Source organism: Aethalodelphis obliquidens, unplaced genomic scaffold (genome assembly GCF_003676395.1).
Source record: "Aethalodelphis obliquidens isolate GAN/ISIS:26980383/991018 unplaced genomic scaffold, ASM367639v1 scaffold24, whole genome shotgun sequence".
Lineage (NCBI taxonomy): Eukaryota > Metazoa > Chordata > Mammalia > Artiodactyla > Delphinidae > Aethalodelphis > Aethalodelphis obliquidens.
The window spans coordinates 356,946-375,020 of NW_020837968.1; the positions used below are offsets into that span (position 1 = coordinate 356,946).

Here is an 18,075-nt window from a genome sequence, read left to right on the forward strand (position 1 = left end):
CAAAAAAAAAAAAAAAAAACAAACAAACAGCACAAAGCAGGGTCATCCAGAGGAAAACTTCGTTCTCCTTTCGCATGGGACCCCTCCAGCCACAGTGGCCATGGCATCTGCCCTTCCTACACCCTCTTTTGAGGAATATACAAGGGCGGTGGGTGGAACCTCCTTTCTGGAATCTTGGACCTCGAGTACTACTACCGCCCTCATCTCAGCTTCCAGTCTCTTGCTCCACCCCCGACACCCCACATCTATTCCCTAACACTTGAGACCTAACAATTAGCTACCATTTTGTTTTCCTGTCGATTTCCTAAAGAATGCCCTTAATTGAAGCAAAACCCAGAAAAAAATTTCCACGAAAGGGAATCCCATCACAGCCTCAAATGAATCAAAATATACGAACTCAAAAAGCACTGCAGGCTTTACAGGATAATCACTTTTAAAATTCCTGATGGAGCTTCGTGTAAACAGATGAGGACAGAAATGTTAGGAGTTCCAGAAAGTAACAGCAGCAGTTTACCTGCTTGAGGAGGCAATTTTGCTATTTTGATGACTTTTTAGGACATCTGTTCTCAAACTTTTTGTTCTCACTCTTACACTCGATATTTATGGAGGACCTCAAAGATTCTTGTTTTTTGCAGGTTTATATCAATATTTATCATATTAGAAATTCAAACTTAGTCTCACAATTTCTTGTTTTCAGTCTGTTACAATGTGTTGTTTTGGTTGCAGTATATGAAGAAAATTTGGCCTCGTGAGGAAATGTAATTGGAAAAGAGAGGAATATTTTAATAGCCTTTCAGATCATTGTAAATACTTTTCTTTGATCCTACCCCAAAACTGGACAATGGTAGTTTCTTTCTTTTTTTTTATCTTTATTGAAGAATAATTGCTTTACAATGTTGTGTTAGTTTCTGCTGTACAACAAAGTGAATCAGCTATACGTACACATATATCCCCATATCTCCTCCTTCTTGCGTCTCCCTCCCACCCTCCCTATCCCACCCCTCTAGGTGGTCACAAAGCATTGAGTTGATCTCCCTGTGCTATGCGGCTGCTTCCCACTAGCTATCTGTTTTACGTTTGGTAATGTATATATGTCCATGCCACTCTCTCACTTCGTCCCAGCTTACCCTTCCCCAACTGTGTCCTCAAGTCTGTTCTCTACGTCTGCGTGTTTATTCCTGCCCTGCCACTAGGTTCATCAGTACCATTTTTTTTTTTGGTTCCATATATGTATATTAGCATACACTTTCCTGTTGTTGTTCTCTTTCTGACTTACTTCACTCTGTATGACACTCTCTAGGTCCATCCACCTCTCTACAAATGACTCAATTTCGTTCCTTTTTACAGCTGAGTAATATTCCATTGTATATATGTGCCACATCTTCTTTATCCATTCATCTGTTGATTGATATTTTTTTAACAGTTTCCCAGAGTGGCTTTTATTTATTTATTTTTAACATCTTTATTGGACTATAATTACTTTACAATGTTGTGTTAGTTTCTGCTGTATAACAAAGTGAATCAGCTATATGTATACATATATCCCCATATCTCCTCCCTCTTGCGTCTCCCTCCCACCTTCCCTATCCCACCCCTCTAGGTGGTAACAAAGCACCGAGCTGATCTCCCTGTGGTATGCAGCTGCTTCCCACTAGCTATCTATTTTACATTTGGTAGTGAATATATGTCCATGCCACTCTCTCACTTCGTCTCAGCTTACCCTTCCCCCTCCCCATGTCCTCAAGTCTAGACAATGGTAGTTTCTTAAAGGTTAGTTGCAATACAGGATCTGAAAACATTACCACAAACTTATCACACTCTGTACACTCGAAAGAATGAGAGTGAAAATGGCAAATAACATCTTAGTAGTATTATACAAATAGTTTTGACCTTGTGGAAGCTCTGAAAGCATCTAAGGAACCCCCAGTGTTCCCGGCACCATATTTTGAGAACGATTGCTTTAGCATCTCCCCGGGGAGGTTGCACGACTCTGAGTGGAACAGACGGATTCAATTATAATATAATGTGTTAGGTGTCATCACCTCCACCTCTAAATGACAAGTTTTCACTGACTGGGAACTACCATAGAATTGTGAAGCATTAAAGTTGAAAAAGAAACACTGAGATCACCCCATCCAGACCCCTGTTTTTAAGAGGAAACTGAGTGTGGAAGGAGGTCAGAGCTGATTTACCTGATAACCCTGAAGCCAGCCTCTAATTTGGGCAAGTCAGAGTCACAATCCAGTGTGGATTGTGGAAAGAATACTGGAACCCTTAATGTATGGGATATTTTTATTGCCTCAGTTATTTTCATCCCACACCCCAACAAGGAAACAACACACCCTGGTGTTACTATAATTCTTTAAATCCTAGCAGAACAAATATCTTTTTTTTTAAATTCATATCATTTTCTAGCCATACACTTTGGTGTATGGCTGACCTTAAAAGAAGCCAGCTTAGGGCATATACCCTGAGAAAACCATGGTTCAAAAAGATACATGTTCCACAATGTTCATTGCAGCTCTATTTACAATAGCCAGGACATGGAAGCAACCTAAATATCCATCAACAGATGAATGGATAGAGAAGATGTGGCACATATATACAATGGAATATTACTCAGCCATAAAAAGGAACCAAACTGAGTTATTTGTACTGAGGTGGATGGACCTAGAGTCTGTCATACAGAGTGAAGTAAGTCAGAAAGAGAAAAACAAATACCGTATGCTAACACATATATATGGAATTTTAAAAAGCGGTACTGATGAACCTAGTGGCAGGGCAGGAATAAACACGCAGACGTAGAGAACAGACTTGAGGACACAGTGGGGGAAGGGTAAGCTGGGATGAAGTGAGAGAGTGGCATGGACATATATACACTACCAAACGTAAAATAGATAGCTAGTGGGAAGCTGCTGCATAGCACAGGGAGATCAGCTCGGTGCTTTGTGACCACCTAGAGGGGTGGGATAGGGAAGGTGGGAGGGAGGGAGTTGCAAGAGGGAGGGGATATGGGGATATATGAATATGTATAGCTGATTCACTTTGTTGTACAGCAGAAACTAACACAACATTATAAAGGTTTATACTCCAATAAAGATGAAAAAAAAAAAACGAAACCAGCGTAAAGTTCTGAATGGCAGGAACACTAAAGGAAAAATGAGAAAAAGTTAAGAGCAACAGCCTTTTATAATCATTATAGTCTCTGAAAATAGTGTCCTTGGACTTGCACAGTGCACAGCCTATGCAATCATATGTGACTTCCCTGGCCAAGTTTCCAACAGTGACGAAATGTTCCTAAAATAAGAAGATGCAAAATTATTGCTTCCAGATGATCACAGCCATGTGAGAACATCATGTCCCCGTATGGTTTGCCCAGAACAGACATGTTCCCAGTCTTAGTACACTCTTAGTGCATTAACCCAGCCTCAGATAAAATCACGTGTTTTGGGGAATGACCACATCACCCTGTCGGTTCCTAGTGAGTATACCTTGAACTAAAACTAATCACGTTGTTTTCATAGCCGTCCCGTCCTCCCATTTTTCTCCCCTCCCTCACTCTCTCCACTACCTGAGAGCCCAAGAGCTTTCAAACCAGGTTTTACAAAACCTCCGCAGGGGCCATGGAGAGAGGTGAGGAGAAGTATGGGGTCCCCAGCTCCACCACTCCCACCTCAGCCAGAACACATTTTATGTCCTATCTGAGAACTCTGGTAAGATTTTGTGTTTTGAAAGCACTCCATGGTAAAATGCATGCAGCGATCTCTATCACACCTTGAATTAGTGCAGGTGGAAGTTAGGGTCTCCATGTAGCTCTACATGTTCTTCCTGCCAAATTTTATCTCTTAGGTTCAGATCAGCCTCTTGGTATCTTCTCCATTCAGATTTTGCCATCCGCTGTATTTCCCAGCTTCGCGCCATCTGCAAGCGTGACTAGCTTGACAGGTCTGTCCTAATTCAGTAATAAAAACAGAGTCCTTGAACAAGCCCCAGGCACCTCCCTCAGGGGGTATCAATTCATTAACTGGCGCTCTCTGGGATTGAGTTTTCAAATCAGTTCCCAATCCGCACATTCCATAGAGTGGTTCTCCCACCTGGAGCCCGAATTGAGATTCAAATTTGTCGAATCAGGTCTGGCAAAATGGACAGACCTCGGATGAGTCCCTCTGCAGGAATTCATTGTCTGAGGACTTTTGTTTGGGGGCTGAAGGAGGAAGGAGCGTTGCATGCAGATGTCTGGGGGTGACGTGGGGGGAATGCTGAAATGGTATCTCTCCCCCAGCCCAGTCCTGTGGGCTGGCAGCAAGGTCTGGGGGCAGGGGGACCCCAAGCAGAAGTTGAGGAAGGACTCCGCCCCAGGGGACAGAGCAGCTGTGAGCCAGGAGAGGCATCCTCTTTCCTTGGGAATCTTAAGAAACAGCATCTTGGGCACAAATGTCGAATTCTCAGGAAGACACCCTTGTTCAGAAGACACCCAGGGAAACCAGAGGAGAGGGGGAAACACAAGGGCACCTCCTTTACATACCTGCCAGATGAGTGAACGAACGTGTCTGAAACACCCCCTGGGGACTTGGGAAGAGAGTGGTGTACAAGTCCTTCCGGAGCACGAAGCAGATAAACACTGAGACTGGGGTGACTGAAACCATGTGATGCCTCTGCGCCCGCCCCCAGACAGACAAGCCTGGGGAGGTGCAGAAATATGTATTTTGTAATCAGTACACTTTTCACCCCAAATGATATTGAGAAGCACTTTAATAGCTTACTGAACTCTGAACACCCTAGTTTTTGCTACTTTCTCAAAGATTCCTGACTGCTGTTTTGGCAAGTTTCCCGGAAGCGAAACACCTTTATATAATTGTCATTAATCCAGCAGGTTTAAATTCCTGCTTTTCAGTTGCTACGCTCTTTCCAATCTGAAGAAACATCCCTGTCATAGAGCAACCCGTGGAAGAAGTGGAGGAACTGAGTGGAACCCTAGAAAAGGTTGGTGCTGAAAGTTATGGCAGAAAAGATGGAAGCCAGTGTTTTCCCAAACTCACCCCATTACCTGGGGCACAATTATGAAACAACGGATTTCAGAACTCTTCCATGGAGTAGGGGCGGGGCCAGAACCGCTTCTTCCAGCAAACCCTCCCTGTGAAGCGTAGGGTAAGGTAAGTGTTAGAAACAATGATTTAGGGCAGCCTCACTTTTCACAGATGATGAAACCAAGACAGACACTGTTGAAGCAATTCACCCAGGTCCCAGCTTTGTTCACCACTTCTACATTCTCCCCCATCTAACTGATGGCCACAAGAGGTTCATTTTGGGGCCTCTCTACACATTTATCAAAATCTTTAACAGGGGGGCTTCCCTGGTGGCGCAGGGGTTGAGAGTCCGCCTGCCGATGCAGGGGACGCGGGTTCGTGCCCCGGTCCGGGAGGATCCCACGTGCCGCGGAGCGGCTGGGCCCGTGAGCCATGGCCGCTGAGCCTGCGCGTCCGGAGCCTGTGCTCCGCAACGGGAGAGGCCACAACAGGGAGAGGCCCACGTACCGCAAAAAAAAAAAAAAAAAAAATCTTTAACAGGACCTCAGGACTGGTTCCAAACTCATGCTTTCCAGAATGAGCACCTGAAGCCCCCGGACCCCACAGCAAGGCTCCATGGGACCACGGCTTACCACACGCCTTCTTTTCTCCACCAGAAAAGCCTTATTCTCACCTGTTTCATACATTCAGTTCTGTGAAAAAGTTCCGCGAGAAAGTTCCACAAGCAAGGTTTTGTGACTTAAAAGAAGAATTTGGGAGCAACTGGCCTGAAATATCTGCAAATCTGATCATGCTTGAAAAGTTCACCTGTCTCAAAAAAAAAAAAAAAAAAAGAAATACTTCAGAGCCTCTTATTTCAATGTTCATTGGATGGTCATTAATCCTCGCTGCTAGGAACATCTATATGTATATATCTAAAGGCTGTGTCTATTTTATTAAGTAGAGATGGCCAATCACTAGACACCACTTATCTCAAAAAGTTCATGCTTATTAAGGACTATTAGCATGGATTTGGTGGAGAAAATTGATACCTATTTTCTAACGTGAAGGATACCAAAATCGACAACCATCCTTGGAAAATAATAGGATATATAGACACCTGTGAGCTGGGGTCTCTCAGGGAGAAACGATCATGACCCCTTCTGTCACACAGAGACTCTCGACCAGAACACTGCTCTCTGAGGAAACTCTGGGAAGCCTTTGCAGCTCAGCTGTGACCACCACAAAGGGTTTCATGCCAAACTCTGATCAGTGTACAGAATTTATTTTTGTCCTGAGTTTATATACTGATAAGGTACTGCCATTGGCTAGAGGTCTGTGGAGCCAGATATATTAATACTTGGTGTCCACAAGAGGAAGAAATGTAGCTTAACACGAACCTGGCACCAAAAAAAAATATCAATGCTTATCTAAGTATGAAGTTTGCCTTGTAAATGTATAAGAAAGTCTGGTCAGGGTAGTACACAACCTTACCAAGACTGGAAGGATTGGCTGGTAAGCGGGCAACAGCTCAATGTCTTTGTCATTCGTGCTGTCATCATTGGTGACCAGTGTGGTGCTCCTTTGAGTTTTTTAATTCCTTTCCAGCGTGCCTCCAAAAACACACTGGAAAGCAGTGCTTGTAACAAAATGGAAAGAGCTACTGCAGTGACATAACAGAAAGATTTAGGGCAAAGAGCTCCTGTGCTTCCCAACAGGACGCCAGGATAGGCCTCTGGAATTTTCTCTCTATGAGAAATGTACAATGATGATGGGTGTCATATGCCCTCCATTCTGGAGAGGTTAAAGCCACAAAGCATTTATTGGTCAGAGAAGGAAAGTAAGACTCGAGTAAGTCCTGCTGGATCCGTATCTGTCGCCTTTCCCCTGCCTGACATCATGGAGAATTCTAAGTGCCAGCAGTAATTCTCCACAATGAAAGCTTATCTTTCCCCCAGAGCTCAGGTCACAATGTCTTCTTCAGCCAGTTCTATCCACTAATCCATGAGAGAAGTACTGCTTCTCAATTCACTTGTTAAAAATGCTTACTGAACAATTACTATTTTCCTAGCACCTATAGAAAAGCAATAGAGGTATAAGACACCATCCCTTTTCTCAAGAAATATATAATGTTTGAGAAAGAGATAGGAAATAATACTCGTGTCAGGACAAAAATACTCATGTCGAGGGTGTGAGACATACATACAGTGAGAGTTATGGGGGTCTCGGGAAGGAAGAGTTGGCTTATCACAAACATTAATGAAGACAATTTTCATGGAGATAGAATTAGAATAATTTAAAGAAATGATCATTGTGAGGTTCAAATAAATTGCCACTTACTGAGTGCTTATCATACCCCAGGAACCACAGGATAAGCTTTAACAAGATACCGAAACTGGAAAGGAACTCAGAGAAAGCATAGAGAGATGTTATATGATGGTTTGGGGATTGCAGGTGATTTTATTTCTTCTGAATTTTTTTTGGTTATTAGTATTATATGTGCTGTAAGGAAGGAATAAAAAAGGACTTCTAAGATGTAGGCAGATAAGAAGCAATGGGAAATGTTTTATACTTAGAGAAGGGACTGTGGGCAAAAATATGACAGAATATGGCCTGTGCTACAGACAGTGAAGTGTTCGTTCTGGGAAAATAAACCAAGAAAGTAAGACCAGAGTCATAGTACCAAGAACCTTGGCTGTCTCATAGAGTTTATATTTAATCATATCTACATTGGGAACTCATTAAAGTTCCTAAGAAAGAAGGTATAGCTGAAAGATAATGTTTAGAAAGATTGCTCTGGTAACGTACAGGAAAGATTTTGAGTGGAGAGAGACTGAGAGAAAAACAAACAAACAACAGCAAAAAACCGCAAAGCTGTGATTGCAGTCTGAGGGTATGTGAGCAAATCAGGGTTTGGATGAGAACCTCATGGAAGAGACACAATGTGAACTCAGATGTATCTGCCCAAAGCCCACGATTCTGCTCTTCACACACCTGTCACGTGTGACTGGAACCAGAAAGGACCCTGGAGACCATCAACTCCACAACTTCAAGTTCCTCCACCAGCGTCCCGAAGGACCTAGGGCACAGCAAGCTGCAAACCTAAATTTTCTTTGAAACAGAAGGTTTTACATTTCAAGCAACCCTTACTTTCTCCTATTGTGCATCGCATTTGTTTTGATATGAAATTAATATTTAAAATGTTTGCCACATAGTTCATCTATATTAAAAGTAATAAAGAAATTGTATTATTCTAAGAAAATAAAATAAAATGTTTGCCACGTAAAAGTAATGATAGGTATATTCTATTCCAATTATACATGGACCAAGAAAGCCCTCCTCCAGCTGTCTAAATGAGCAGCAAACCAGGATCTTTTTAAATCCCCACAGAGACGAGTCATTATCTTGTAGATTGTAGGCTTCTACATTCATGAGAAAGTTATGTCATATAATTAGTTTAAATATAATCTTTTTTAAATTGCTGACCATTGGGTCTACTCTTATGGGGGATCAGGGTGCAGAGATGGGGAAAGCAAAACAATGTCTGGAACGACTCACAGCTTTCACAGAGAATATCTTCCCACAGGTCTGTGCTGGTCTGTTCCCTACAAGTTCCAGTGATATAGGGGTGGGGGCATGGCAAAAAAAAAAAAAAAAGAAGTGGATCAACAGGGCTGATCAAACACATAGGCTAAAGAAAGGATCAATAGGATTTGGCAATAGAATGATACAAAATGAGGTTTTTTTGGTCAAGGAGAAGGCAATGGAGAAATTGATGACTCGGTGACTCCCAGTCTGGGTGATGGGAGAAGAGTCAAATCGTGAGCAGAAATAACAAAGCCCAGAGGTGAAGTTTGCTGCAGAGAAAACAATGAGTTCACCATCGTTCCTTCTGCGCTTTCACTGACAGAACAGTCAGGGGAAGGTATCCCAAGAAATATATTTGGAGTCATCCCTAAAAAGATGAAACTTTAAGAAAGAACTTCCAGGGAGCACGCAGAGCCAGGCAGAGAGGTCCCCAAGCTGGACGGTGACGTGGTGGCCCTGAGTCAGCAGAGCAGGTGCTCTGATTGTGGAAAACCCCAGGGCTCGGGAGTCGTTTTAGAGAAGCAAGTCATAAGGGGTATAAAATCTGGCACCAAAGCAAATGTGATTAAAGACAGGGGAAATACCATGATTTTGGTAAAGAAAAAAGAAAATCACTGCTAACTGGAAGGAAAATGGTTTCAGTGGTGTGATGGGAAGAGACATGTGATGAAAGGGAATTTTAGAGGATGGGGGTGAGTAGCTGAAGAGATGAATAGAAGCGGCGAACGGTTCTAGAAAAGTCCACGAAGTAATAACCGTCTGTGTTCTGTTATCATTGTCATCTTTCTAAATGGAACGTACATAGCACTCACAAAGCAGCAGCAATAAATAAGCGGTATTAGCAGTGGCCATACTGCTGCACTGATGTGGTTCCAGCATCGGGTTTAAAAAAAAAAAAACAAAAAAGTAAATCTGCAGAGGTTAAACTGGAACTCTTGATATCCTTGTTTTTCTGAGGGAAGCCCACAATTGTCTCTGAACTAAAAACAGTACACATCTGTCTCAGTGCTTTCTGTTTCAACAGCAAAAGGAAGAAAAGAGGGGGCTGGGTAGGATTTGAACCAGACTATTTACTAAGGTTCTTTCCAACCTACAGAGTGATTCCATGAGTTTATCCATATCTGAGTCACAACGAAAACAAAAAACAAAGGCCATGGTGATCATTTTTGTTGGTGATACGTTCCTATGCAAGGTACTGCAGAGAAACAGAAAACACCAGAGTTGATGCGAAAGGTTTCATAATCCAATACTTAACGGTTAGGTAATCAGGCTATGGGAGTTGCCTGTGTGGTGAAACGTCTCTTGGTAAGCCTCAGAATCTAGCCGCATCTATCATATAATACACGTATTTAGCATACCATCCTGCATACTTACGTGTCCACAAGTATATATTTATACTCATGATCACTTACAAATGCATTGACCTCTAGCCACCTTAACAGACTAACACTGCTCAATTTAAACCAAAATATCTTCCTTGAATTATAAAAGAGCCTTTTCTTTCTAACACGCCTCTTTTAATAGATGAAGTAAGTTAAACTGTTCACTCCAACAAAAATTGCCTTTTCTGTTTTGGTGGTGGTTGTGTGTGTTGAAATGTAAACATTAGTCAAACTTTGTTGACCAGAAAAGTCCAACCCAGGAACGTAATTCCAATAAAAAGCAAAGTTATGGCCAAGCTCAGTGAAGACAGTAACATGCACGGAACCCAGAAAGAGGATAGATCAGCAGGGAAGCGCTGGGGAATGTAGCTTCATGTTAGGTTAGCAAAAAGTAGGCCTATTACAATATCTCCAACTTAAGGAAAATTGACATTATTTTGCTTTTTTGTTTAGCTTTTAATTAGAAGTTGAGCCTTCTTTCTTAAAAATATATGTCTTTTCATGGGTGTTACACACACACACACACACACACACACACACACACACACGCAGGCTGGTGATGCTTAAGAGGAAAATTAGATAAAGAATTCTATTAGAACACTCGGAAATATAAAGATCTCCTTGTCATTAAAATATCCAAGAGGAGAACTTAGACCTGCACTGAAATAATAAAATGACTGTGTAATTGTATTTATAAAATAAACTGTCTCTATTTATATTACAGAAAAATACCATCATTTAATTATTTACATAACATTTTGGAGGTCTTTACAGCTCTTTAAAAATCCTGTAGAGCATCCAGGTCAAGCTGGTAAAATGCTACAAATACTATATTTAAAATAATTTCCACTATATTTTTCTTCTGAAAACACCACTCTGTAGAATTCAAACAGCTTCAACTGCTTGAGATGGTGAAATACCTTTGTGCTTTTCAAAAATCACATTTCATAAAGGATATTTATTCTATAGAATTAAAGTTTACTGAATAATAAATATAACTTTAAGTGATGCAAGCTGTCAAAACCCTTGAATGTCAAAGTTAAAGCAGATAGCCCTTCATGAGTTTTGCTGCTTCGGAATAAGAAAGGAAGCAGAAAGAGAACGATTAAGGAAAGGCAACCTCACCTTCGGACTTCTTCATCTTTGTATTTTCATCGTAAATAACAATTTAAATACCCTTTGAGGTTAATATTTTCTGGTTCAAAGGGAAAGTACAGAAAAAATTAATATATTCATGCATAATAGGAGGCAACAGAGACTGGAGTATCTTATTTGTAGCAAATTTTATTTTCAAATGACCATAAAAGGTATCCAGTTACTCTTCAGATTAATTTATGAGATCATGCAAGATGTAAACATGACATTCCAAAGGAAAAAAAATCATTCCTGACAATTCTAATAGATGAGGAAAAAGTACACAGAGATACACACCAGGAACTTTCTACATATGGCTAATACCTGGATCTTTATTCTTGCCTGCCTTTCGTCATTTCAGCACAGATAAATGCAGTGCAAAGAAGCAAAAGTTAATAATCCAAGGGAAGAAAAACTCGTTGATGTGATGCATGAGACGAGAGAGTTTACTATATTAATATTCGCAAAGGAATGTTGGAAGTGGGGAGTGATGTTAGGTAAAAATATCTATTTTGCAACAGAGTTAAAGAGAAATTTAGTGGTGATTATATTGCTACCTACATCATATCCATAGGCTTTCCCTTGAGTACCACGCCCAATTCCAAACTTTTTTTTTTTGCTATGGAAACAGATAAAATGAAATGGAAATCTTTCCAGAGGGCATTCAAAAGAATATATTAACTTAGAGTTATAATGTATTTTGAAAATATGGTAGATGGTAATATTATTCTGAAAAAAAATGTTATATGGGCAGAATAGGTATCATAAAAATACTTTAAAATCAATGGCGCACTGTACAGAAAGTAACTTCCTATTTTTGACATGGACTCTGTAAAGCAAAGGACTGTGGCTTTACACCAGAAGGGTTTTATTTATTTGAATATTCAGAGTTGGTTCCCGATTACTAAATGTATAAAATAGATCCAAAAGTCCAATCCAGAGTGTATCTATATAGTTATATAGCTGTAGGGTTTCAAAGAAAATACAATGCCATTTCTGCAGTTTGGACAAAGTCCTAGTGTCCTCATTTAACCCTGGGGTCTAGAGGCCATAAAATGTAAAAGGTTTTGGATCCCCTGGAGAGTCCACGTACACAAACTCCCTACGAGTAAAGCTAGCTTTGTCTATAACATAGTTGAAAATTAAACAGCAAAACTCCATACAAAATTAGTTCTTTACATTATTTTTATAACGATATTGTCCCTAGGATTCTCCGTAAGAACCTAGAATAACATGACTCCAAATTTCCATTCCAGAATTTCCCACTTCTTTTTTTTTAAAATTTTATTGAAGTGTAGTTGATTTACAGTGTTAATTTCTGCTGTTCAGCAAAGTGATTCAGTTATACATATATATGTATATCTTTTTTCATCAGAATTTCCCACTTCTAACACTTCTCCCTGGCAGGCACACTGCAACAGAAAATGAGATGCTATTTCTATTTTTTCTGGCTTATAAGATGCTGCGCGGCCAAAGAAATGTTATTGTAAAATAACGTGCGGTGGATTCTATAAGTTTTTGTTAAATAAAGCTATCTACTTTATAGGTGATGAAACATCACCAAGCTTTTAAAAGTGTTTGCTTTGGGTCCTTTGCTATGGAGTCATGTCCTTATTTGAGGTATAAAAAAAACCCCACCCACTCTGCAAGTCAGCCTCAATGTGGCAACTCACCAAAGCCGACAGATGCTGACTCCCAGTGAAGCGTTTTGTGCCCAAGATCAATTTGCAAGAAGTAGACTAACCCAAGCCTTTGGGAGGTAGAAGCTACAAAAACACAGTGCCCTGCTCCCAACCAAGAAGTCCGCGTCTTTCTCTTCCACACCAGACAATAAGGGTGCAGTTTTGCAGACTCAGAGACCGCTGTCCATCACAGAAAAGCACCACGGACCTTCGGATTCAGCATCATATGCTTTTTTCTCTTCCTACTCACATAATTAACGCTCCTTTCCTTTCCTCTTTAAAAATGTGCCTGTTTCAAATGTGTATTATTTTTTTCAGATGTCTAATTTCAGTTGCGTTCTTTCCCTCTGTGGTCTCTTCCCACAATTCACATTCCAGAGAAATATTTAAAGGTCTGTAAAACCAGGTGAAGTTCCAAAATATTTCTAAACGAAACTGCCGCAGTTGACAACACAGGGAAAGAAGGCAAAGCTACAGGACAAGGATTGGAATAAACTGGCTGGAAATGTATTGGAAAATCTATTTAAGTTACAACAGCCTTGGATGAGGTTTCAATGAGGCATAAACATTCAAGTTACTGACAAAACCAACATGTTTCATGATCACTCAAAATAGTCTACTTGTCATGGTGCATTGTTTTTTTTTCTTTTATTAGTAAGTTGCTCTCTCTTTTTAAATTTTTTTTTCTTTTTTAGTATTCAGGAAGCGAAAGCATTTTAGAAAACATTCAAAATTCTGAGAATACATGTAAGTGAAATATTTACACTATCATTCATAAAAGTTACATCATTTACATAGGGTTCATTTGTATATAATAAAAATTTCATCATAATGAAAACTTTTCTGGAAAGTTATATGTTAATTTGTTTAACATATGCTTTGGATATACAGCTAAATATGAATAGTTTAAAAAATTCTGTCTGCAAATATCCCCTTAACAATTAAAAAACCTCATTCCTAAACATTTGTTTTTCTTTCCACTTGCTCTTTTGTTTGTGATATCATATGTAGTTTGAACTATGCAAAGATTGGATCTTGTCATAGTTCAGAATATATTTGTATACTTTCAATAAATTTGCTCATTGCATAGCAAACATGTAAACTTACAGAGGATCTATAAATTTTACCCTAATTATCTAAAAAAGTTGCTGAAATTTTACATGACAGTATATTGAGTTTTATTTTTGTTGTAATTTGGGTTCTCTTTGTTCTTTTAAAAAATATTTTTAGTCCATGTGTCAAGTGAATACAACTAATAAAAAGTCATGAGACGTCAAAAACCAAGTAAATAATTTTATCCTAGATTACCAGAATTTAACCTCATTATATCATTTGGGCTTTTTCCTAAGTATAACAAGTTGGAAATGTATTGTGCTGCCTTTTAAGACAGTGTTCCAAATCAATTTCAAAAGTGTGTGTTTAACATAAAGTTAACTATGTTTCCATCAAATAAAATGTTTATTAATGAAAGCTATTTATCATACAAGAAACAGCAAAGATAAGTCATCATACAGAGATGTACACTAGAAGTGACAGATGTAAAAGTGCATGCAGAGATTTCTGTTTAAAAAGGAAGTAATAAACAATAATACTAAAATCACTGGATTTTGATTCCTATACTCTTAAATGAGTGATAGCTTTTCTTTGAATTTACAATTGGAAAATGCCATTAACAGAGAGGACTAATACACATTAGCAAGCAGGTGAAATGAATGTTTTTTGGATTTTATTTTACAACTACTGTGCTTGACAAATGTGTGGGAATTTTTTATTCAATAATTTTCTTCAAATATGGGGTGGGCATATTACTGCCTGGTTGCTCTGATTTATACACGATTTATCTAATTTTGTTTAAAACCATATAATTTTAAGCCTCCATTTGTGTTAGACATCATAAAGAACAGAAGTTTTGTTAACATTCAGTAAATGACATTTAAGTCTCCTGGTCTCTCTCTCTCTCTTTCTTTCTCTCTCTCTCTCTCTCTCTCTCTCTCTCTGTCTCTCTTTTTTTGGCTCAATAGATTTTTAAATGTATGATTATCATAACCTAATATTGTCTTTGTCTTCACTGCAGTGGATTTCCGATCAAACTTTTCCCCTTCTTTTAATACTTTAGGGAATTTTCAAACGTCGGGATGTTTGGCTGTAATGCCCCAAGATTTGTTCTCCCTGAAAAAAATCATAGTGACAATTTATTAACTACAGAGCAACTTGGCTTTTAGGGGTCTGCAATTTCTATTTAGATTTACAAATATCCATTTGTGCTCAATAGACCTAACATTAAACTTAATCATATTTAAGGTTTCTTTTCATGCAATTACTTTATCTGCTAATTATCTTTTTTTTAATTCTAAAAATCAGGCTGAGTCAAATCAGTGGGGCATTACTTTTATTGTAGGAAAATATATTTAAAGGTAATTCTAAGTTGAATTACACTACATATGCAATGGTAATTTAAAATGAATCAGAAGTTTGGAAATCTAAAAGCTATTTGTATGTTTGCATATCTAAAATTTTTCATATTACCGTTTTAATAGCTTTTACAAATAGACAATCGAAAACACACTAGTACAGTTAAGCCTTAAGTAAAACTAATGGGAAATAAAACTCCTTAGATTCAAAATCGTTTATTCACACAAATTTAATAGGATATATCACAATTGTTTGGTCCATAAATATTTAGGGGAAATAGTTTCTATACAATGCATTTATCAATAAACAAAGAAACATGGACAATTTTGCTAGACCACTTACTGTACTATAAACACGAAGCTCAATATATAAGATTATTGAATTTATCAACTATATTGGGAAGAGTGCACAACTGCTTTCTATGACATGTTTGTCCCCTCTAACAGGATACACCATAAAAAGAGTTTCAGAAATAAGAGGTAAAACAGTACAAAACTAGTGAGGTGTCAAAAGGGCTTAAAACAGTTAATTTAACAAACAACACATATATCCTGATTTTTCACAAACTTACTTCCAAGTTATCTCATAAGGCACATAGGAGAACTGAGTTATAATTAGTCTACTTAATAAAGTAGATCTATAGTACCATATATTGTTCTGTCAAAGAACAAAATTTATAAGTATCAATATTTTACCTGTAAAAGTGTATTAATAAGATCTCAGCCTTACCAAGGTTGTTTGGTCTGGTTAGTGGTAAATGCCCAAAATGTAATAGAAATATGAAAAGTCAAGATTTAAGCTCCATATAAGATGATAACCACACTTGCTAAATATATAATGGCAATCACACCTTCTTCTGTTACAGTGTTATCTTCCATCATCTTTTTTTAAAAAATAAGCTACTTTCTGTGCTAATTTTCTAAAGACCCTGAGCAAAAGTTACAATAATGCACTTTAATGTGGGCAGTGAACTGTCAATATGTAACCACACATTTATACAGCCAGAAGGACACCTTTAAAATCTATTAAATAGCCACTTCGACCACCAGAGGAGATTTAAGGGGTCCAAAAAGTGGAGAACATGTGCAAAGTTATTCTTAACAATCCACTAAAGCAAGACATATATCTTGACTTCTTTTTTATTTTTATTTTTTTTAGGAAATCCACAATCTAATTGGTATTTAACTACAACAGAAGCATATAGATGAACATTCACCACTGCCCAGACCATTAAGATTTTAGCTTAAATTAAAAGGAAAAAAATGCTACTGTAAACTAGGAAATATATTCAGATCAGCATCCACAAGGCTTCTGAGTTTATCTACTTTAAAACTAAGAACCTCAAATCTCTACTGTCAGAAATTTTTTTTTCTGACAAATACATCAACCTGTGTCAAAGTAAAATGAAGCAAAACAAAACCAAAGAATTCTCATTGCTAGCATGTTACTAAGTTGTTTTTTTTTAAACATTATTTGTATAGAATGCCAGATACAATATCATGGTACAGCTGAAGCCAATTAAGAGCTATTGATTAAATTATACTGATTTTTTTAACTTCTTAAAAAATTATATTTTGCTTATTTCCATTTTCCCTGGGAAAAAAATAATTTAGAAAGAATGGTTTTATAACTATCATTTTTAGCTTGAGGAGGTTAAAAGTATAGAATTTCAAATTCTGTTTGGAATTTTTATGGATACACAGGAGGTTTAAGTATTTTTCAAATGTTGAAAAGCAATAACTAACTAATAAGAAAGTTTTGTTGGGATGTACACCCTAAGAGAAAAAAAGAGTCACATTCCTGGTTAGATTTCCCACCTAATTAATCCTTAATATTTAGATTTGCTATCCTTAATGCTCTTGTTTAACCATATTCCTCAATTGTAAAAAAAAAAAAGGAATAATCAAAACATGTTTTTTCCATTTTAAAAAAGACAATATGAAATTTTCAAAATTCCATAAGTACACGTACAATTGCAAGATTAAAAAAATAATTTTAATAATTATCTGATTCTTTATTAACCTAATTATATAACCGGGAATATGATTATTTGCCCATCATAATACCACTCTTTTTTTTTTCTTCGAGATTCTGGAAATAAGTAACATACAATTTTAAGAGGCACTTATTAGAATGATTCCCAAACTCCCCTTACCGACTGAAAGATCTAATTAATTTTTTTAAAATCCAAATACACTTTGTAGACAAAAAAAAATACACTTTGTAAAGGAGACAATACTGTAAACTCATTTGCCAAGTGGCTGCAGAGGCTACACACCAAGCTGTTGTTTTTATTTCCCAAGTATCTTGTGGGTTAGGGAAAAAAAAAAAAAAAGTCTTGTAAATAATAAAATAATCATTAGAATAATAATAAAAAGAAGAGGAAGAATTAAAAAAAAAAATAAAACACCAATGTTAGAAAAGGTTCGTTAAGGTAGTTTGCGAGGGGCTTCCGGATTCGCGGCTGTCCATGTTAGAGGTCACGGCTGTCACTACAGTGATAGTGGGATTGGTCAGGTCTGTTAAAGTGGTCGCAGTGCCGGGTGGACTGAGCGCGCCGCTGTCTGCTGAGGGCGGGGCCGGAAGCGACGTGCCATCAGCTTTATCAACACCCCCATTCTCCTGCCGCAAAAGGTTCCTTCTGAATTTGGCTCGTGCGTTTTGGAACCAAACCTGCAAACCAATCCCAATGGATTTCTTTACCGATGTTTATTTTTATACTTCTTTTTTTTTTCTCTCTCTCTTTCCTTTTTTTCTTCTTCTTTTTTTGAGGGGGATATCTTTCTCTTTTAAATATAATTGTTTATTTTTCTTGGGAAAGCAGGGCCTTTTTTTTTTTTTTTTTTTTTTTTTTTTTTTTTTTTTTTTTTT

The 18,075-nt window shown here is 38.0% G+C and overlaps 1 protein-coding gene across 4 annotated transcripts in view; it reads right to left on the bottom strand.

Annotated features, from left to right (window-relative positions):
- Nucleotides 1–15,907: 15,907 nt before the first annotated feature.
- Nucleotides 15,908–18,075, bottom strand: part of LHX9 (LIM homeobox 9) — an 18,806-nt gene continuing 16,638 nt past the window's right edge. For 2 of the 4 annotated variants that reach the window (XM_027122485.1, XM_027122481.1), the window contains exon 6: nt 17,219–17,877. In XM_027122485.1, coding sequence (XP_026978286.1) covers nt 17,620–17,877 — 258 coding nt within the window. In that variant the 3' untranslated portion in view covers nt 17,219–17,619. Of the gene's footprint in view, nt 17,878–18,075 lie in introns of all 4 variants that reach the window. The other 2 variants (XM_027122482.1, XM_027122483.1) reach the window with 2 other exon arrangements.